Source organism: Haemaphysalis longicornis, unplaced genomic scaffold, assembly GCF_048455015.1.
Source record: "Haemaphysalis longicornis isolate Haplotype H1 unplaced genomic scaffold, Haemaphysalis longicornis Haplotype H1 scaffold_6, whole genome shotgun sequence".
In the NCBI taxonomy this organism is placed as follows: Eukaryota; Metazoa; Arthropoda; class Arachnida; order Ixodida; family Ixodidae; genus Haemaphysalis; species Haemaphysalis longicornis.
This window is the reverse complement of record NW_027526407.1, coordinates 143,843,079-143,865,821: the sequence shown is the minus strand read 5'-3', so window position 1 is coordinate 143,865,821 and position 22,743 is coordinate 143,843,079. Positions and strand designations below refer to the sequence as shown.

Genomic DNA, 22,743 nt, shown 5'->3' with positions numbered 1-22,743 from the left:
AGGTGGATGCCAGCCACGGAGAGCTCTCATTCTGTGTGAAACTGTGGCGTGCAGTACGCCAGTTTACCTTTCAAGGTAATTCGCGCCAAAAGACGAACAAACGAAGAGAAACAGATGGAAACACGCTGTAGCAATGAAGAAGTCTTTTATACGTATCGCCAGGTGAAACAATAAGGCTTTCCCTTTTCCGCACACCTTGCGAAGATACGATGGTTGACTCCCCCCTTAGCGCGGCGCAGAACACCCGGAAGCCCTCTCTCAGAGACAAGGATACGTCCCCTCTACCTTGGGGGAATTCGGGTTGAGTAATGCCCAATAGTCTGTCGGTGACGTGCGTGTGACATCGGCTGCTCGAGCGCGCCTCGGTTCCCGGGAGACGCGCTCCAGCACCGTAAACCATGCTTAGTGCATGTTTATCCGAGTGACTGCCATCGATAGCGCTCGTGTGAAGAGTGGCGCGCACAGGGGTCGGTTTTTGCATGCGTTGCCCTCCGGCGTCGTGCTCCCTGCTAGCGCAGGTAATTTATTTATTTATTTATTTGGTAATACTGTTTACCCTCTAGTGAAGGTCGTTACATGGAGGGAGAAAACACTGCAATACCACACAGTCATGAACAAAACACTGCAAAATACTGCAAGGGAACAAAACAAGGGAACAAAATACGGCAAGGGAACAAAACGGCGAACCAGAATACTGTAATAGCGCACAGTCATGAACAGATTTGGGATGACGCACTATTTCTAAAAAAACATATTTATAGCTAATTCAAATTGTTGTACACCCGAGCACTCCTGAACATCGTTTGGTAGTTTATTCCATATTTCAATGACATCCGGAAAAAAAAATACCGGTACACGTCAGTGTGGGTATTAACAGTTCGAATCGCTCTGCTGTGGTTTTTAGCGGGAACCATGTTTTGGAGGCGCTTTCACATAGTCTTCGTTATCTAGTTTTAATGCTCCATTCAATATCTGGAAAAAAATTCCAGCCGTTGCTTTGTTCTTCTGCTTTCCAGAAGTTCCAACCCGAACTGCTGAAGCATATCTGTAACTGAGTGTGTGCGGCGATACCTAGAACATATAAAACATGCTGCGATTCGCTGTATTTTTTCTACCTTCTTTTTAAAGCAATTTTGGTGTGGGCTACATACATTTGCATATTCTAACACGGGCTGTATGAAAGTCTTGTAGGCAACTAACTTAATGTCTTAGTTGCGTTTGGTAGCTTCCGCCTAAGAAAGTAGAGCTTTTGATTTGCTTTGGAGTAGGTATTATGCACATGAATGCGCCAATCGAGCTTATGCGCCACTGTCACCCCTAAGTACCGGTCGACCAGCAATTTCAGTTCTTATTGGTCGCTAGGTCTGTTTAGGTCTTCATCGGTCGCCGCCGGAGTTAACCCCGGTTCAGCGCATCCACGTCTCGCGCCATTAACGCACAGCTATGGATTGCTTGCGCCGCGCATTTAAGCCAAGCGGCTTTCCGGATTGGGACCAGCAGGCACGCCCGTTTGCCCCACGGCTAGATGTTTTTAACAGAGATGTTGTATTGTGGCGTTCCTTGAATTACACAAACATTTGTAGTGGCAAAATAACTCCTCGATGTGATTGCACACGCGTGGGCAGATAGCCGACTCTTCCTGACGGCTTGGCTTGGTCGAACCCGTGGTGGGTATCTTGTCACAACGCCACCTGCATTACATCGCCTTTATCGTGAGCCGATAATCACATAACAACCACTTTCCTGCTGTTCTCTCCTGCCCTTCCCATCTGGCTAGCGTTTCCGCTTGCTGCCGGCAGGAGTACTGTCCGCAAGGCAGCGCCGCTTCGGGAAAACTACACGCAGTGATCGCAGGTTTCCTGTAGCCTTCGCAAGGCGGCGGTCCTGCTTTCCGTATTAGTTATGTACCCTTGCAATTTGTACCTTTGCATTTTGTACCTGTGCACAATATAGCTGTATACTATACCTTTTCCGCATACTGTACCAGATACTGCACTGCAAACGTCCGGCGTTGCTCTCGTGTATGAGGCATCAGTTACTGCCTCCATGTTCTTTGTTGTACGTCCACCCTGTACCGGCCCCTGGGCTAGCAGTATGAATAAATAAATAAAACTCTAAGGAATTCGAGATTAGAGGGCAGTACAATGAATGGGACGAAGCTGAGACGAGACAAACAGAAGCGCTGACTAACAACGAAATGATTTATTGCATCGGGGCGCCAGGTTCATACATGCTGGTCGCCCACCAAAACAACCATGAAGAAAAAAGGAGCGGCAGGGGAGAAGTAACGAGGAAAAACCGCACCAAATTCATTCCTAAAAACGCACAGCAATGGTGACGGGACACCCGTCTCAAGTTTTCAGACAGCAAATCTCTTTCTCGATGAGCGAGACGCTCGGTGTACTTAAACAGTCTTCACCGTGCCGAACAATGCAAAAGTTATCTGCCAACCGGCTCAGGCTTCAACTCTTCTAATACTCCTACGGCGCCCAGTTTCTCCGCTGATACGTGGTGTGGTAAGTGCCAGCGGACATGCTTCAGAAGTCCCTGTACTGCTGCCACTCGAACGCGGCTTTTGCGACAGGCAATGTTGTTCTGGCGGCGTTGCTTTGGACCTGTGTTGTATGGAAGAGTCCCGCAACCATCGCGCGTCCGCGTCCGCCCGCGCAGGTGATCAGCGACGGCGTGTCGCTGATGATGCTCTTCTGCAACCACCTGTGCGACCCGGGGCCCATACTGAAGCTGAAGCCCCGCTTCGGGGGCTCCAGCTTCCCGTTGAACGTGTGCCGCGCGCTGGTCGTGGGGCCGCTCACCTTCCTCCTCTCCTGGCTGCTGCTCACCAAGCGCGACTTCAACTACCTCAAGCGCGGATCCAAGCCGCCCGGCCGGCAGCGGGTCATCGCCTGGACCGCGGGCTCCATACGCATCTCGCAGGTAAAGCAGACGGCCGCTCGCTCTGGTATATGTCTGAAGGAGTCTCCCGTTGCGGTGCTCAAGATATTACCACAGCAAAGTCTGCCTCTGTTTCTCTGTGCAGTGGGCATGATTTCAAGTTTGGCGACGCCACGTAATATCAGTTCATGGGGATATATTCATGCATGCATACATATAAATACATCCATTTTATTGCATCTTCAAGGCATACAGATGCAAGTTCTAGACCGCGCGGTCAGGATTGCTTTTATGCGAGACAGGGCAGCTGGTTTCAGCAAAAGTAAGAGAAGATGATGAAGCCACAAAATTTTCTCTTATCTAATGGCAGCAATGCCAATACTGGTATACGCACACGCATTCATACTTGTGTTGCGCTGATGAACAATAATATGTATAAACCACGCTAGTTTAAATTATGCGTCCGTGGATTGTGGAGAAAAGTAACTTGCATGAAACCAGTCATGCCCCGCAAAATGTGTACGAAAATCAGCAAGGAACACGAGGTCACTACACACGCACTGACATCGCCAGTGCTTGAAGTATGACATCTAATCAACGCAAAATACGTAATTATTTCGGACTTCAGCGTAATTGAGCAGGGTAATTACACATGCATTCAAAGGGCGACAGGGACAATGTAATGTCGGCACACGTACATCTGCATAATATAATTAGTAAGTTCGAATTCCCGATCTTGCACTATATGCCTAACTGAGCCTAGTTGGCATCATAATAAGAGAACACAAAAAATAGTCCATATTTTCTTTACGGCAAGTGCGTTTTTGTTTAGCAGTAAATTTAGGAAATCCAGGCATGAATTAACGTTCGACGGTCTTTCATAGAGACTGCTTGAGCCTCATTCGACAATTTATTGAACTAAAATGGCATATAAAATGCTCTTTTCCTCTTGCCATTGTTCGTGTAAATTTTTGGAATATTATACGATTAAATGTTACGGAGGTATGGGATGTTTACATTTTTTATTTTAAAACTATTCGAGCAAACGTTGTTTGTAAGTGCAACGGACAAAAACACCTGTTCCACGTTGGAAAGTGAATGGGTTGTAATAGGCTTTGTTGCGTCATTTCAGAATTTTCTTTCGCCATGTGCTATATTTTTTGTTATCCTGCGCAATATTTTGTTCAGTTTGCTCAGTGTATACGGAGAATCTAAACCCCTAGATTGAGATGCATTTCACAGTTTCGATGTGGGCGCGATTTTCATGGTCGTCAGAGGGTAGGTAGCATAGGTAAATAATAAAAGTAGTAAAATATTCTCGTGTTCAAACAGGCACACAGTTCGTGAGCAAGGGTTCTATATTAGGTTTACAAGGTGCGTTCTGTATTCATAATAAACGTTTAAGGGTTAAATGACAATTTTTAACAGAGAGGAGAAAGTATATTTGCTCTCAAAGTGGTGTTCAAAGGCAATAGCACAGACACAACTTTTTCACATTGGTTTATGGTGAGATCCCTGGACTGTATTAGTTAGCCGCTCTCACTAATCACGAGCAATCTCCCGGGTTATTTTACCATTCAAAACGGACACACTTCAATGATTGTATTGCATACGGCACAATAAAACGTAATAAATCATGTCATGCACCGAACAACATCGAAATATTTCGCAAAGTGACGCGCCAAGTGCCAAAGTTCTTTAAAAAAAGCGCAATGGTTTAAATGAATTCAAAGCTGTAAAAGCTATTAAATTTACTAACGTCTCCATACCGACCTGGACATAAGCAGGAAGATTCGATTCACGCAGGCTGTTAAAGAATTTCAAGTGTAGAAGGGTATTGTCAAGCATTAGGAGAAACTTGGGTAGTACCATTCCCCAAATTGTACGCCTCAATTACAAGACTTTAGTACTTCCAGTCGTTGAATATTCAGAGTTTCCGTGGGATCCGGGCACGACATCAAGCTGATGTGACATTTATTGCTGCCTTGAGAGTGATTCTAATTTTCGCCGCTTTTCGCAGGTGTACCGCATCAAGCAAATTACGAGAAGCACCTTTAACGACGTCCTCATGACGGCCATGTCAGGATCGTTACGGAGCTTCTTCAAGAAGCATGGCGTCCTCAACCCTCCTGACATAAAGGTCGGTGGTACACTCACTTCAAGTTTTAAAAAAGTCAAAAAGTATTTCCAGATTCTAGGAGTGGTTGGAAGTCGATGGAAGAGACCCTCGTCCTGTAGTAGACCAAGTAAGCTGTTATTTTTAGTGTTAATGATGATGATGGTTTTGAAGGAAATGGTATGAAAGAACGAAATGTGTTATCACGTAAAGTGAGTTGTTTTGCATTGGAAAGACCATGTGATCCAAGCATGTATGCTAAAATTCGTATGGCATAAGAATCATGAAGCAACCCGGTACGTTACAGTGCATAAACTGTTACGGTGAAAGGAGGTTCCAAACACAGAACTGGGAATACTGCGATGTAACTAAATCCGACACTTGATAGCCATCGCGCAATACAGGGTGCTTGCTTCTTTCTCCTCTTGAACATTATTTCAGGGTTGCCCATCGATAGTAAGAAATGTTGAAGCGTCCTAAACTGTTTCAACCGTGGCAGTCGAATGCCTTGGCAGTCAAAGTCCGGAGGGTGGGCGAAAACATAGCGCAAACTGAATGGATCCAAGCTGAGAGCGTGGCGATGTGGGCAAGTTGCGTCTTGTCACGCCTGTGTCCAGTCGCAGTTAGCCGTGGAAGAACGTCGGGGACGTCGCTGAAGCAACTAACCGTAATAAATTGCCCTGTGTAGCGTGACACAAACTTTATTCCACACTTGCATAGTGGTGTCCACTTCAAGACAGAAGCGACTGTGACATAAAAGACAGGGTGCTTTCAACTGTTGTATAGCTTTGAATGGAACAAGGCTGCGATGCTCAACTAAGAATTCATGCAAGTTGGCGAGCGCCTTCATCAAGGTGCGGCGTCTTGGCACCAGGGGGCTCACTATACAATAGAAACGGCAAGAGGGAATGCAAAGGTTGATAGAAGTGAGAACTTAAGCAAAAATAATCGGGCGTAAACTGTGGTCCTATGCGAACCGTTCGTGGGAGAAGTCAGCGGGTCGTCCCATTCTGTTGGTGGCAATCGACGTACATGGCGAGATTTTTGGTAAGCGTTACGCTATTACGTTCGGTCAAGCCATTTGTAGGTGGATGGAAAGGCGTAGAATGAAGAAAACGGGATGTTTATAAAGGGAGCAACTCTTCAATGATGTCTGCGACGATTGGGCGATGGCGGTAACTGACTGCAATCAGAGGTGCATTATGCTGAAGAATAGTTCACCATGAATAGGGTAACTTGAGCCACACTGGTAGTAAGGAGAGCCCCGGCTTCCGCGTGACGGTAAAGATGGTCGATGGTGACGACGACCAATCGATTATCGTTTGAAGACTGCAGTAACGGACAGAGAAGGTCGATGCTCACGTCTTCAAACGGAGAATTAGGCGATGCGACCGGATGACGCAGTCCGGATGAGACGTTCGTAGAGCGCTTGTGTAGCTGCCGCTCGTAGCAATTATTGGCTACCCATTGTGCTGTGGTTCAATGTATCTTAGGCCCAGAGAAGCGCGCCTTCGTGCGGCGTAAGGTTTTCGCCGAGTGGAAATGACCGGAAGTTGCATTGTGCGCATGTCGGAACCAAACGTATTGGCACTGCGATAAGGAAAAAGGCATTCCACGGCATGCATTTCGTCCTCCAAAGCAGTCTATCCAAAAGAACGATGCGACGGGGTGTATTGGAGCCGCGGGCAGCTGCAAACAACGGTTCGTAGGCTGGGTCCATTTCGCTGCTCAATGCGGAAAGTGTCAATTACAGGAAATGTAAACAAAAGACCTGCCTGGTAATTATCAAAGTTATCAGCATCCCTGCGTTAAAAGGGGGGAAGACGACACAGGTCGTCAGTGTAGACACCAGAACGGGCACATTTCTATGCTTAAAACCTGAACATTAAAAAAACTTTACCATCGCTTCCTAAACATGGTTTAGAGAAGCGCCAAAGCTATCCAAAATCAAAACTGCGTAAAAGTGCGTCGAAACCTTCGCTAAAAAAGCTTGCAACTTTCTGTGAAAGTGCGTCCGGCCAATCTATCATCAAACCTTCAAAGACCCAAATCGGAAACGAAGAACCAACCCATGCGCGTATTTTTCACGCACTTAGTAACCGCATATACGAACGACCTAAATGTACACCAATACTACGTGGTTTATGAGATACAGGTGTACTGTTGTACTACTCCTTCATCATGATCTATGCATGTATAGTTGTATCTAGAACCATTCTTTTTCGTGATTTTCAAGGAATCGCCGTTTTGACGCAAGGGAATCCCGGTTTCACGCGCACAGGTACGCTGTGTGTCCAGAGATCTTAGCAGAGCTTTGCGGTCGACCAACTGGTCTACGAGGAAATGAATTAGTCTTTTGACAGAAGCCATCGGCCCCACTAAGAAAGCTTTCGTTTTAAACTTAGGATGCGTCGTGACGCCCCCTTGCGGCCAGAAGTCTCGCCTCGGAGCTGTTTCACACCGTATTCTGATAACAGATTCATCCTGGGGAACGTATATACCATCAGTGTAATCGATATTCAAAGACAAAGTCAAAGTCAATTTTATTTTCAACATCGCAATCCTGAAGGCCACCCTTGGTGGCATAAAAGCTGCTCAACGCAGCTTGACGTGGCCAGGAATTTAGAATAGGCAGAATCTGATCTAGTTGGGTCATAATTGAACAAATACTGGTAAGCCTCACTTTAATTGAGGACACAAAGACGGAAGACCAAGCACACGAAAGACGAAGATGTGTTTGTCGGCGTCCTCAGTTAAATTTAGGCTGACCAGTATTTAATCTATTTGACCAGGAATTTACTCTACTATGTGATTGTATACATCTTGTTTTGTTGAGGCCAGGTGGCCCGAATTGCAGCTTTAAGGACACGCTTGCATGACATGTTAATTTAACACAACAATATGCATACAATCACATAATACAGTAAATTTTTACAAAAGACATCTGTGTAACGGCCAGCCTTGGTTTTACAGAGGGGACAAAAGAGAGCAGGCAATGGCAGACAGAAATTTTTCTGCACTGTACACTTCTTAATAAAAAGCATGCAAACACAACAGACCAAAAAAATATGTAAACAAAACACAGCTTAGATTATTGACCTATTGGCATAAGCATCATGAAGTGCATGTCACGTAAACCTCCGCCCTGAAAATTCAACACTTATTCTGTTTAACATGGACAGGACGTTATGCCCGAATCCTTGGAAAAAGTAATTGGTTCGGGGAAATCGTACTAACCACTTATTAGGTGTGCGGGTCAAGAAGTCTGGGTCTGCATTGTTAGGCAAGATAATCATTTCAGGAACTTCTGATAGAGAATTTATAAAAGGACATTTGGTAGAGCAGGCGGTAATCACACAGATTATCAATGTAGGTTAATTTATGCTGCGCAAATAGTTCTCGAGTGGTATGAAGGTAGTGTACGTCGTTGATGCAGCGAATGGCCTTCTTGTCCAATAACAATATGGTGTTAATATTCTTTTTATTTGTAGTGCCCCAAACTAACGTGCAATAGTTTAAACGTGGCCTAGATATATACTGGTGAATTTGAAGTTTGAGACTGAGTGGGAAGAAGTCCCAACGCCGATTCTAGTACACTCTAGTACACATTCTAGTACACCCACAGCAGAAGATAATTGTTTAGTCTCCAGTTGAATGTGTGCATAAAGCACCGCCCATAAAACTTTGTATTGTTTTACTAGATTGGTCTGAGAATTACCTAGATATAACTCTCGCCTGAGGAATTCACGTGTATTTTTGGGTGAATAAAATAGCTTTGGAATGTTTGTGTCAATTTTTAAAGTTTGCTTCGAACCACTAACTCAGTTTTTCTAGAATGGCGTTTGCGGCGGAGAACAAGTCAGTAGCGTTTTCTGAGGACACAGACTGGCTCGTGTCGTCAGCATACCAGACAAACTGCGCAGGGCTATCAATACAAATCAGGTCATTGACGTATGCAATAAATAAAAAGGGGTCTAAAATGCTCCTTTGTGGTACATCGTAACGAATTTGTGGAAATGACAAGTGATAACCGTTTATCTACACGCACTGTTCACGTCCGTTGATATCAGATTGTATATGTGAAACCGGCACCCCACAAATTCGGTAGAAAGTTTTGCTGTAGTGAACAAATATTCGCAGAGTTGGTCTTCTAGCTTCAATTTTTATTACTATTTCCTTTTGTGCTAAGTGGACGGACTCAGTGGAACAGCCTCTCCGGAAGCCGTGCTAGCATTCAGACAAGATTTTGTGAGTTAAAAAGGATGAGGGCGGATAGAATAATTTTTTCCAGACACTTTCGAAAAAGTAAATGGACTGATATAGGCCTGTAGTTGTGCGGCATCGTTCTTGTCTCCTCCCTTAAAAATATCATTGACACTTTCGCTCGGTTCATGTTGGCTGGAAAGCACCCGGTTTGTAGAGCACGCTTATAAATGTGAAGAAGATATTGGCAGGTGAGGTAGAGGACATGTTCGCCGGGACCAATTTGTATATATCAACATCGACACTTTAGCTCTTTTTAATGGACTCAAGAGTGTGCAGTAGTTCAGAGAAGTCTGTCGGCTGGAAGAAGGCGGTATACGGGATGTATAGCACTGAACACGGTAGGATGAAACACTGGGAGGGATGCCGGTGACGTCACGAGCATTGAAGTGTTTGGAGGAAGCAGCATTATTCAGGGGCTGGCCGTTCGTTAAATCGAAGCTTTAGTACTCTCACTGATGGCCTCTGCAACGCGAAAACGGCCTGCGGGAAAGCCAACTTTGTTTCATGATGATGGTGAATGATCGTCGGTGCACAGAAAGAACGAAACGCTTCCCATTGCCGAAATCGAGCCTGGGTCCCTGGCGTTATTAAGCCGGCGTAGAAGTAAAAAAGTCTGATGAGTATCACCAGACTTTCTTTCGCCTTCTAAGCACGTAAGAATACTTAAAGGGGCTGTGAAGACAAAATGAAGTTTGGTTCATTCAAAAGATTACCTCGTTAGAATCATGATGACACCACCTTTAACGTAAACTTCGCTCAAATAAGCTATATAATTACGAAAAAAGGGAATGGTCATGCGACCCACCAGCTCATTTCCCGCAACAGAACACATGGTGTCATACCAGACAGCTCTGCGATTGGCGGAGGCCGGAAAAAGCAAACGCAAATCAGGCAGAGCTTATAAGCCTGCCGAACGAGCTATTGGCGCCTAAATTTAGGGCACATTCTTTTTTAGGCAGTCGGAATACTGAGACAAACAGTGGAAGTTACAAAAGCACACGTAAGTATACAAGTACCGATGCGTACTGCTGTTGGTACTGCGCGCACTATGCTTGGTTAAGATGCGCAGCACTGAGGGGCTTTGGGGTTGTCTCAAACAACACTGGCCGATTGACGCAAATGACGGTGTCTTACGCGACCATATTCCTCGAGCGAGCGCAATGTTTCACGAAAGGATTATTTTCTCTATGAACAAAAACAAGCAAGGTTCAAACACGGTCGCAGACAAACCAGACAGAAAACGGCTTGCCGCGGTGTGGCGGCGCCATCTAGGTTGCTTAACAATAAACAAGTCCTCACTCCACACCAAGTTTAGCTGAAAGGCCGGTTCTTATGATGTCATTGCAAACGTCGTTCAAACACACGTTTTGGCGTGAAAATCAAAATTTTAGCTTAAATTAATTTCGCAATGAATAAAGCATCATTTGCTTCCGGACAAGCGCTGGGAGCACTATGGAACACGAAATCGTTTGAATAAAACAACGTTGTATTTTGTCCTCGTGGCCCCTTTAAGATCGCCGATAAATTTTGTGCTGGGTTTCTCATCACCTTTCGCTCGGGGATAAGTTTAAAGGAGCCATGAAGAGAAAACACAAGTTTGGTTCCTTCAAAATATTGCCTTGTTAGAATCACACTAACACCACTTTTAACGTAAACGTCGCTCAGATAAGCTACATAATTATGAAAAAAGGGAATGGCCATGCGACCCACTAGCTCATTTCCCGCAACATAACCTGTGATGTCATACCAGACAGCTCTTCGATTGGCGGAGGGCGGCAAAAGGAAACGCAAATTACGCAGAGCTTATAAGCTTGCCCAACGAGATATTTGCGCTTAAATTTAGGGCACATACTTTTTAAAGCTGTAAGAATGGTGGGGCAAACAGTGTAAGTTATGAAAGCGCACGTAAAGATAGAAGTACCGATGCATACTGCTGTTGGTACTGCGCGCACTACGGTTGGTTTAGCCGCACAGGACTGCGGGGCTTTGGGGTTGTTTCAGACAACACTGGCCGATTGACGCAAGCGACGATGTCTTACGTGACCGTATTTGTCGAGCGAGCACCATGTTTCACGAAACGATCGTCTCCGTGAACAAAACAAGCCAGGTACAAATACGTTCACAAAGAAACCAAGGGCAGAAAACGGCTTGCCGCAGTGTGGCGGCGCCATCTAGGTTCACCAACGGTAAACAACGCCCTGTGATGTCATTGCAGACCACGAAAACGCACGATTTAGCGGGAAAATCAAAATTTTAGCTTAAATTAATTTATTTCTCTCTGAATAAAGCATCGTTTCCATTCGTACATGCGCTGGGGGAACTATAAAACACAAAATCTTTCGAATAACACAAACTTGTGTTTTGTCTTCATGGCTCCTTTAAGCAATGGACTAGTACCATGTGAACCGGTTCCGAAATTTCGAGGTAACATACTCAAAGCGTCACCACGCGGCGCCCATATTGTCACCACGTCGTCCGATGATTGCGCTTGTGCGCTCAAGTTGCGACTTCATCTGTCACAATACTGTGCCTTTCTTTTTTTCGCCAGAGTCAGGTTACACCCCCGAAGATAACATAAGTGTCATTGAAACCTGTAACTGAAGGGACGCGCTCGTGCTTCACCCAAATCCACTTACTATCCGCACTTTCGTAAGACCCGGTCCGCTCCGTTTTGCGTCCGTAAAAGCAATTTTCGCATCTCTACGGCGAATACATCTCTACTGTTCAAAACGGAAGACCTGCTTTTAATTTTTTTTCTTCCTTTTTTCCTTTGGAGGATACGCTCCTCTTCCTACTTCAAAAGAATCCACACGTGCTTCGCCTGCAAAAAAGTAGATCGAAATTTCTTTTCCGGTGTTATTGTCACTGCGCCTTGAGCAACTTTCCGCGCGGAATATTTTATGCCGTATCGCTACGGCCATTGCGTTCGTTCTTCGAAATCCTATTGTGAGTCCCTAGGAGCCTCTCTGAAGGTTCTTTTCGCGTACTGTAGTTAGATTTTTACCTCTATGCTCTAAGCCAGTTTTTTGGATCCTCAAGGAATTACGAGCAGTTATTTTTTTTAATATTTCTATGCCTGCGTTCCGTTCGTTCCGGTTCTCTTTGTACCCAGCATTGTGGGGCTGCACGTCTAAAACTTTTTTGGTTGAATCTTTTAGAGGAACTGAAACTCATTTGCACTGGAGCACTTTCTTCGGTTACCTTTTGTGACGCTTGCGTGCGAACTGTTTTCTGCTCTTTATGCACGATGTTCTAATTTTGTGTGTGAGCTCGGTGCCAAAAGTTTACTACTCAATAAACAAACAGGAAGCTGGCGCAGGGGAAACCTTTTTCGCTGAAAGTTGGCAGCCTCGGGCCCGGGTCTAGGCACTGCTATATTTGCGTAAAACGCCTCTCATATGCTGCGACGGTATGGAATACACGGAGTTGACTTCGGTGCCGACGTCTGCCCATCTTAACAGAACGAAAACAACAACAACAACAACAAAAACAACCAACGAGATGTTTGCGTGCAGGAACTTATTGAAAGTGGGTGTGCCTAGTACCCGTACCACACAATGATAAGTAATACGGGAGCCTATCTAAACAGACAGACAGACAGACAGACAGACAGACAGACAGACAGACAGACAGACAGACAGACAGACAGACAGACAGACAGACAGACAGACAGACAGACAGACAGACAGACAGACAGACAGACAGACAGACAGACAGACAGACAGACAGACAGACAGACAGACAGACAGACAGACAGACAGACAGACAGACAGACAGACAGACAGACAGACAGACAGACAGACAGACAGACAGACAGACAGACAGACAGACAGACAGACAGACAGACAGACAGACAGACAGACAGACAGACAGACAGACAGACAGACAGACAATGAACTTGGTTTATTTTAATTCCGATTACTGAACTACATTACTTGCGACTGGTGAGGGTAACCATTTAATGGTAACTCGCAGCCCTCTAACTTGAAAAGCACTCAGATACGTATTTTGTGTCTCCCTTGGTGCAGCGTTTTAGGCTAACGCAGGTAACTAAAAACAGCGTCGTAATGTGTGTTGTGACACAGACCTTAATAACTGCTTCTTATGTGGAGTCTAGTTGGCCGTATTTGTCATCCCCTTTTTCACAATCGGTTACGCGAATGGGATTCTTGTAGCGCTTGTCCTAAAAAAACGAGGTTTATCCTTCTTTCAATCGGGAAAACACGAAAGTGAAATGGGCTTTCACAGAAGCAGTTGAATGTTTATTGTGCATCGATACGAACTTACACATCACTATTTATATTTCGTCTGTATGGCACCATTATTCGCGCGAACATTAGACACTGGATTACATGTGCCAGAACATTTCGTAAAACCGATTGACACCCCATGCGCTCGCAAACCGTGCGAACGGGTCGTCAGCGAACCGTATACTGAAGTCGCGGTCCGCTACAGCGAAAGGAGGATGATTTGCTGGCCGTCAGAAGTCTTGTGGGTGTGCTTGGCGAGCGACGACCTGCTGGCAGGTTGCTTCTGCAAATTTGCGAACACATTGGTCCTGCTCCGTGGCGTGCAGGCCAGGCTCTTGCGTTTCGACGAGCTCAGCTTGTGGAACGCGAGAGGCAGAGTTCGTAGCTCGGTTCGCAGAGTTCGGCGGACGGATGGCGCCAGCTATCGCGGATCATGACGCCATGACGTCATGACGCACTACTTCGTGTCGCCTCTCCTAGAAGTCAATACCATCTTAATGGTGAACTTAGAGTTAAGGGCATAAGGCATGTTCGTAGAGCCATGCGGGCTCGCATGATTTCATGGCCCGGTTGGCAGAGAGTTCCCATCTCTGGCCACGGTCAAAGCGGTTGTGGGGCCGAATCCTGACGCCGCCTCAATGGAACTTTTCCTGGTGATGTCATTTCCGGGACGAATATGACGTAGGTGAGATTTGTGTACCCTGGCGTAAAACGCTTTCGTGTTAAAATAGCGAACTGCAGGAATTGTGGCGTTGAAGTACAGACGTCTCCCCTACAACATCGAAGGGAAAGCGCTTTTAAACCGAAGGGGAAAACGCAGAACGAAATAAACGTACAGAATCAGTGAGGCGCCCTTCGCTCATTCTGTACGCTTATTCTATTCTGCGTTGGTCCCCTGTAGTGTAAAAGCGCTCCCCTTTCGAAGGTCTACCGATACTAACCAGTCCAACGTACCCCTAATCCCCTTCCCTACCTAGTGTCCTACCCGATCTACCGACGTACTACAGCGCCTGCACCTCGATGTTGCCTTCACCAAACACTTTCTGTCCGATGTTTGACTGGGGCGATAACCTTTTATGCCCCCTTGGTAGTGTTCGGAAGGGCACTGAGCACGTGTTCTGTGCTGATACACCTGTGCGAGCGCCAGTGGGAGGTAATTTGCAGAACAGAACTCTTTCAAGTAAATGTCGTCTTAACCCCCTAAAACAGTAATGACACATGCGTAGCGGTGTTTGAAAGCACCTGCAGGCTTTTGGAAATCTTAACATCAGTGTTTAGTTCGTGTCTACCTCACTGTGAACTTTTTCCTTTTTTGTGTGTGTTCGGGGTGGGGGGAGGGGGGGTAAGGTGCGTTCCCTTTTTTTTTTAGGTTCGCGTGTAATTCTGACCAAGAATGCGAATTTGCAAGTGAATAATTATTCCATGCTGGTGGTCATCCCCACAAACAATCCCATCTTCTGCCTTCTACCCCGCCCCCCCCCCCCCCCCCCTCTCTTTCCTTAGAAACTTAGAAATGAAAGCCTTTGAGCTAGTTCCTTTGAGATAAAACGGCACCTTTGTCGATACTCTATACTAAGACCGAAATGCGGGCTGTACAAGTTTAAACAAAACAATTCAATTTCGTCAGCTTGTTAATCCAATGCATCGTTTTTCATGTTTTAGCATGACAGGCGCTATTTGAAGTCCCGCGCTCTGTCAGTGGGATAACCTTATCGCGAGATACGAGTTGGGATAGTAGACAGGAGAAAATTCGGCCGCGAGATTGTGAACAGTTTGTTTACGCAGCCTATTAGCAATTTCTAGAGTGGAGCGTGAAAAAATGACTTCTCTGGAAACAGGCATTTCAAAAAAAAGCACAGCGGATAGTTGCTATCCACAGTCGGCTCTCGTTTTTTGTTTTTTTAGTATTGATTCGCTCCTCTATTGTGATAGCACGTTTTGCATGCCTTAACTTTTTCCTTCTTTGAGTGAGAGCGGAACTTTGTAAGGAAGAAGCTCATTCAATGCAATCCTCCGCCTCAAGAGCGTATTCGCTGCGAACTATTTTCCCAAGATCCACTCTCTAAAGAACTTTGTGCCTTTCAAATAAGTTTCAAGATGTGGCGCATATCTCGAAAGAACGCTTTTGCCTGTCGGAATTTCTTTCCCGCCCTTTGTTACGCCTTATGCAGCATCTATTCAGTTTTCAGTACCTTAAGACAGATTTTCAGGTTACGAAAAAGGGAAAAAGAGCAACGAGAAGTCTAGTTGCTGAAGTACAAGGGATAGCCGGAGAGAAAAATAAAGATGCAGACCCACAATGCAGAAATATCACGCTACTGGCTTATTTGTGTGCTCGGGCGTATCTCTGTTGAGCTTTAAATCATTTCCTCAACGAAATCGGCCTTCGGTGAAATTGGCAGTGAGCTTCCGCCGCGCAAGGATGTCTTGTGTGTGCTCCTTCCGTCTGCGCAGAAAGTAAATGTGTTTTCAGATATGTGAGCTGCAAAGTGAGTTTTACAAAGGACCCGTATGTAGGAGAAAATTTACAAAATTCGGGGTCGTCTCGCGAGGAAGTGTGTATAGCGTCTGGGTCAAGAAATGGAAGCCAGGCGTACGGCCAACGGTACAGATAAAACGAGACCTGTTTTTTATACCATCTTTATAAACTTTCTTCTTGTGTTCGAGAATGTGGGATAGTTATATAAGCCGCGTGGTCATTATTATCTTGGGAAAACTCTTAAGGCTAAGCCAAAACACCATAATCCTGTGGAGAACTCTTATAAGATGGCCAATTCAGAAAACAACCTTTAGTAGTGGAGACATCTCACTTGTGCAATTTTAAAGCGCAACCAATTTAGACAAACGACGAATGACACAAGCACAAGCGCTTGTCCTTGTGTCATTCGTCTTTTGTCTAAATTTGTTGCGCTGTAAATTTGCACTGTGGAGTACCAACTAGCTCGAACCCTCACGTTGTTAAGTTATATCTCACTTGTGTGACTGTAAAGAAATATGGCGTGATTCAAAACACAGTAAAACAAAACTTAAGTGAGGTTCAAAAGGTTAATAGTGTGCATGGGCCTGAAGAAGCTAGCCTCATACATTAATCACGAAAGAACGAACTGCCATAGAAGACAATGTAGCCTAAACTAACAGCAGAAAGACAGGAGTCGGGCAGAACTCATGATGTGAAAGAGCAAAAACAAGTTTACCGTAATGGACATCGTCGCGTAAGAGAAATACCGGCAGGTAGAAATCTCGGCGGATAACCAAAGCAAGGCCGTTAGAAAGAACTTATTGTATGAAAAGGTTCGGACGACACTGCAACAGGCATTCATCCTTCCTTGAATATCAACAAAAAAAATGGCGCAGCCTGCACTAGTGGTTGCAAGGCTGGAGAAACAGCAGAGCTGCCGCCCCATTTCTCCCTTCGTCGCAGAGCCGGCTGTTCCACCTCTCATGGATTTCCGAACTTGGTTCGGAGCTCTACGACCGCAGGCGTGGATCGTTTTAAAATGTCTGCAACCTTTCACATCTCTCCCAAACTGGACCGCGTTAACTCGCGCTAGAACCCACGGCGACCAGCTTTGCGGACTCGGCGTCTGTGGCTCCAACTCGGCGTCAGTGCTTCCCACTTGACGCGCGAAAGGACGTGAACTGGTGAGGAGGACGCGCGAGAGATCCTGCGCTCCTCCGGAGGCGCACGTTGACGCGCGCTCAGTGGTAATATTTTCTGGTAACCCTTCACAGCGTTACTGAAACCTCAAACAGCTGTTGTTAAAAGGTTGTGATAATGATGGCAATGCCACCGAATTAAATCCAGGATGAATCCAATACTTATCGATGCCTCCCCAGGTGTGCCTGGCCGTGGACCTGCGGTACGAGCCGGCCACGGGCGAGCCCGTTCCCGAGCTGGGCACGCAGTTGAGCAGCGCCATCGTGCGGCTGCCGACCAACACCGAGGGCGCCATTCCGCGCCTCTGGGAGGTGCGGCAAGCCATGGACGAGCTGAAGAACTCGCCGGACCCTGTCATCCTGTACGGCGCCGCGCACATCCTCTTCACTCTGCTGCCATGTCGGCTCGCACACTGGTACGTCGCGGAGGGGAAGGGGATCGAAGCACCGTTTCCTATATCTGTCCGGACCTTCAAGGTCGTTGTAGGGTTTTAATGTGGCTGCGTTACTAAGGTAGTTAAAGGATCGTCCATTGGCACTAGGCACCAGCAGATGCCGCGCTCCCCAACGGCCAAACGCACGTGCGGAGCGCGACGCGTTTTCGCAGGCGTTTTCCCTCTCCGAAAACCGGTACCGCAGAAGTCAGGAACGCGCACGAAAGCAACAGGACCGGTTTTGGAGAGGGAAACAACGCATGTTGAAACTCGTCGCTCTCCGCAGGTGCGCTTGGCCAATCGTGCGTGTTTTTCTGGCGTTCACAGGACTGAGGTGATCACCGCCAAACGGAAAGTTCGACGGCAGCTTTGAGAACCGAGCGCTCGCCTGCAGCCGGAATCGGGTGCAGCGACAACGGGAGTGCACGGAGGAGTGCACGGAGGAGATAGGGGATTTCAGCACGCGCAGTGGGGCTCAACTTCCCCAGGTCTCCGCTCGCGCCATTGAGTCAGCTTTTGTATGCGGCGGTGTATAAAAGTGTTGCTGCTTGTCTCGCTCTGCAGGCTAACCTTTAATGCTGTGAGAGCTTGCTGGTGAATCCCGCATCTCTTTTCCGAACCGCTGCCTCGGCGAAACACATTTTCCCTCCAGTCTAACTGCGGTGAAAGTCACGAAACTAGAACAAGGAAACTATTCGGTGGGGGGACATCGCACCAGAGTAGAGAGCCGGACTCCACTTATTTCAATCTTTGCAGTTCGCTATAGCAGAAAGTGCACCGCAGTGCTTTTTTTAATATCATTTATAGCCTCCTGTTAAGAAGAATGAGGTGGTAAAGCTACTTGGCGCGGCATAATCAGAATGCCTGCATCATTTTTATTCACAAGTTAACCCGCAGCAGTCGAAGTATTGCTTGTGCGTAAAGAACAATAAATAACGTTGTTGCTTTAATAGTACCTATTTACTGGATGACGCGCTGATTGTGGCGAATTACAGTTAGCTGTGGACGTCACTGCTTCTCTTCCTAAGGCGGCATAAACAAAATGCTCGTTTACATGATGTTCCAAACACGTCAAGAACATTTAAGCCTTTCCCCCCTGAGGGGCATCCACTGACCGGACGTTGCGCAGGATGCGGGCCTTTAATTTCTGCAAATCAACTGCGGATGTCACCGGAAGATCACGAGTGAATTCCGGAGGTGCACATTGCCCGCTTCGGTGGCTCAGTGGCTAAGGCGTTGTGCTGCTTTGCACAAAGACGAAGGTTCGATTCCCGGCCGCAGAGGCAGGTTTTCGATGGAAGCGGAAAACGACAACGCCCGCGTGACAAGATTTCGGTGGACGTTTAACATCCTTGTTTAATAAATTTCTGTTTAATCAATGAATAGAGTACGTTTAATCAATGAATGGAGGGACTGTAAGTTTATCTTGTACTGTGTAGTGCCCAAAACTCGCAATAGAATGTGGCCAATGACGTGATTTTAATCTGAGTAGCCATGTGCAAGAGTTCTTGCTGTTTAAGGGGGGGGGGGATGACGTATCTTGTGCAGAAATAAAACTTATGCTTAAGCGAGTATTGTTACCGGGTATAGTGCACCAGCGCAGCCCGCTGCCAAGAACTGTCACTTCCAACTCCCATGTGCCTGCCTTATCTGCATTGAGTCCAGATAATAGCTGTAAAAACCTCAAGCAAGCATGTCTGCGCCCAACGCGCTACCGGGGAATGAGCGCGAACAGGTGTCTCTCTTTTAAAGCAAAGCTTTTTTACACCTAGTGGAGCCCAGTTTCGCATCGCCAGCAATTGGACCTTCATTTGGCCGGAGCTGTGCAGTACCCTTGGTAACGCATCACGTGACCGGCCGCCGCCTGATTGGCGAATGCGCTTCCCGCACCTGGGTCGCCACCTGACCACGTGACTCGCCGCGCCTGGCTAAGGGGAGCACCGCGCTCGTTTAGTCAATGTGAGCTTGAGCATGGATGAGAGCGAGGCCGGGACGTTTTCTCTGACCGTTATCGAAAGCGGGAGGCTTTGAGCCGTGGTCGAAGGCGGCGTTTTACCACCCCACGGATATTGCCTGTGGATATGCTTCATTGGAGCGTGTCGACCCCCTCCCCCCTCAACTCTCCAGCAGCTCAGCTATGGAGAGAGGTGTTGCGTTGCTTTAGCCAGTAGATGCAGGAGGTCCTGGTATTCAGAGCTACCGAAGTCGCGGCTGGCCTTCGCTGAGCTACCACCAACCCTCAGTAACCGTGACTCAAATAAAAGTTTTCTCTGTCTTTATCTCTCTCTCTACTCAAGCCTAATTACAGTCATGTCTAACGACCGACCTAGGCGCAGCCGTCGTACCTGACTTAACGATGAGTGTATAGCTAAGTATAATATTTGCATTTAAACCAAAGGTTAACCAAGTGAAACCAACGCTTAACCAGGCCAACCCAAGCTCTCGCTTTGCATATCCGATGCTAGCTGAGCTGAGCCGCAGCCGTTTGTTTAATCTTCGACAGCCTGCTTCTCGTGCAGCCTTGCATCCACTCTGATTGAAGATGTTGGGCTAAGGACGATTAGGTACAAGAAAAAACACCCGAGCACTTTTAACCTGTTTCGCAACCGGTTCTGCTTTTACATATCCTCCCATGGACAACGTTCTCAGAGTAAATGGGGCAAAGTTATTGCTGAAAGGAAACCACAGAAGTTACTACCTTAGTCCCGAGTTTTCAATTATTACTGTAAGGTTCATGGTACTACTGATGGACTGCTGAGCATTCAAGTCACAACTGGTGACACAAAAGGCCCACGGTATGTTCACTGACGTCCTTGCCGACGTGATGTTGCCCGTCTAGAGTTGCACGCTATTGCAAGATACTTCGAAATCACCTTGCGGGCTCTGAAGGGACAATTCAAGGTTCTGGCCCGCCGCGCTGGCTCAGTGGCTAAGGCGTTGTGCTGCTGAGCACGAGGACGCGAGTTAAATTCCCGGCCGCGGCGGCAGCTTCTCTGGTGGTGGCGAAAAGCAAAAACGCCTTTGTGTACGAGATTTCGGCGCACGTTAAAGATCCTCAGGTGGTCAAAATTAATCCGGAGCCCTCCACTACGGCGCGCCTCATCACCTGCGTTGCGTCGGCGCGTTAAACCCTACAATCAATCAATCAATGCAGACGTTCTGGGCGTGCCATTTTCGCTTGGGTGCTGGTTCCGTCTGGAACCAGCACATCTGAATCCCGTGGCAACATTTCGGACGAAAATAACGATTTTGTGGCAAGAGCCGCTTGCGGAACGTTCCGGTTCTCTCCTCTCGGCCCGCCAGGTTCATGGGCATGTGGCACCGGAAGCCGTCGGCGGTGCTGTGCAACGTGCCGGGCCCCGAAGAGCCCGTGGTCCTGGGCCTGAGCCGCGTCAAACACGCGGTCGCCTGGGCGGGCTGGACGCCCGAGGTGCCGCTGGCCGTCACCATCACGTCTTACGCGGGAGCCTTCAACGTGGCCGTCTCCTCGCAGATGGACATCGTGCCCGATCCCGACGAGATCCTCAGGGAATTCGCGAACCAGGTGACGATGAGACGACCCCGCGTAGGGAACACGTCTTTACCGGCCTTGCCGGTTGTCATCATGTTTCTCACAATGCACATGTGCAACTTTCCCACTCATGGCAGTCCTTTCAACAGTGATTACCCTGCACTTTTTTAGCGAAATGAAACGTTCTTTTGCACAGCTAATATTTGGGGTGAATACTTGCTTTGTGCACAGTTTCACGTCGCGCACGTTGCGCGACTGGGTTCCTGAGCCATGGGAACTATCCGATAGAAATGCATGGGGAGTTAGATTTGACAGCGAATTACACAAATAAATATTCAGAAACCTGAAATGTTCTTTTAGCGTTTTAATCTTCACGTTGGCTTCTAGCTTTATGCCAAATATCATTGTCCTACAGCGGTTTTGCTAGGTTCCCGAGAGGTTGTAATTTTGAGCGAGAAAGCTGGGTATGCGCTGTCTTTCCCCAACCAACAAAAGGTATGAACTCGACGGGCTACAAACGGCCATAGAGAGAGCCGGGCACAAGGAATAGCGCAGTCCTTGTGCTTAGCAAATCTGCACCGGTCCTTATGTACTGTAGCCGTCTGTAGATCGCTCAGTTTTTAAACCACGCGTCCTGCAGACGCGAGCTCAGAACTGGATAGAAGGACAGGCGCGGTCCTTCCACCGTGTAAGTCTGCTCCTGTCTTGTGTCCCGCTCTATTGCGGTCGTCAGTAAGTTACACAACGACGTCCATCAACTGCCTTTTCTTATTTGTGGACTTAATCTCATTGGTTGCGGTGGCTCTGTCGAGAAATTGTGTTCCAAAAGTGTTGCAAGCTACCATCTGTTTGTTGTACGTTCGCTCATCGTGAACATCGTTCCGTTTACTGCGTACATTTACTTTATCAGAGTCTGAACGATGCCAAAATGTTTATCAATGAAAAATCCTTGTTGTAACAAAATTCCGTCTTCTCTAAACCTCCCTGTGTTCTAAGGGTTTGACGTTCCCACTGTAGTGTATAGACAGCAGATCATACCTGCTTTTAACGAAATATCGCTTACAACGAAGCAGTTGCCTGACCTGAGAGTTTAGTTATAAAGTGGGTGTAGTGTGATTTCACGGCTAAGAACCTCTTGGTTGGTTTCTGACCTCTGGTTTCTGTCCCGCAGCTGGACCACTTGTCAGACCTTCTATCCAGGCGAAGGATACCGGGCGAGCACAGACGTCGGTCCAGTTACACGGCTGAGCGGAGGAATCAGGAGATCGCCAGGCCGCCTTTGCACGAGGTGAGTTGCGGTCGCATATACCTTCACTGTTGCATCGCAAATTGGTCGGAGCTCAGCCGTGTACAGCTTCGCTGTACACGGCTGAGCTCCGACCAAACCTGCGCCCGTCGGTAGAGCTGCGCATAATAAGGTTTTTCGTCGCCAGAGCTAGTCAAAAATGCCTTGTAGCTGTCAATTTAATGCCGGTATCTCGAAAAAATTCCTAAAGAAATTGGCCGTTATTGCGACTGGTTGTTACGTTGAGTTTCATCTAATTGTCAAAATGTACGTGTCATACTTATATTATTCTAAGTTAAGTTCTGAATGGTACAGAGAAACCGCGTGCTGTG

At 47.0% G+C, this 22,743-nt stretch overlaps 1 protein-coding gene across 3 annotated transcripts in view; it reads left to right on the top strand.

Moving 5' to 3' along the window:
- LOC144141173 (putative diacylglycerol O-acyltransferase Mb3761c) overlaps positions 1-22,743 on the top strand; it is a 396,293-nt gene that overhangs the window by 337,262 nt on the left and 36,288 nt on the right. For all 3 annotated transcript variants that reach the window (XM_077672730.1, XM_077672728.1, XM_077672729.1), the window contains 5 exons: positions 2,671-2,934; positions 4,913-5,032; positions 17,362-17,597; positions 20,919-21,159; positions 22,298-22,414. In XM_077672730.1, coding sequence (XP_077528856.1) covers positions 2,671-2,934; positions 4,913-5,032; positions 17,362-17,597; positions 20,919-21,159; positions 22,298-22,414 — 978 coding nt within the window. The remainder of the gene's footprint in view (positions 1-2,670; positions 2,935-4,912; positions 5,033-17,361; positions 17,598-20,918; positions 21,160-22,297; positions 22,415-22,743) is intronic.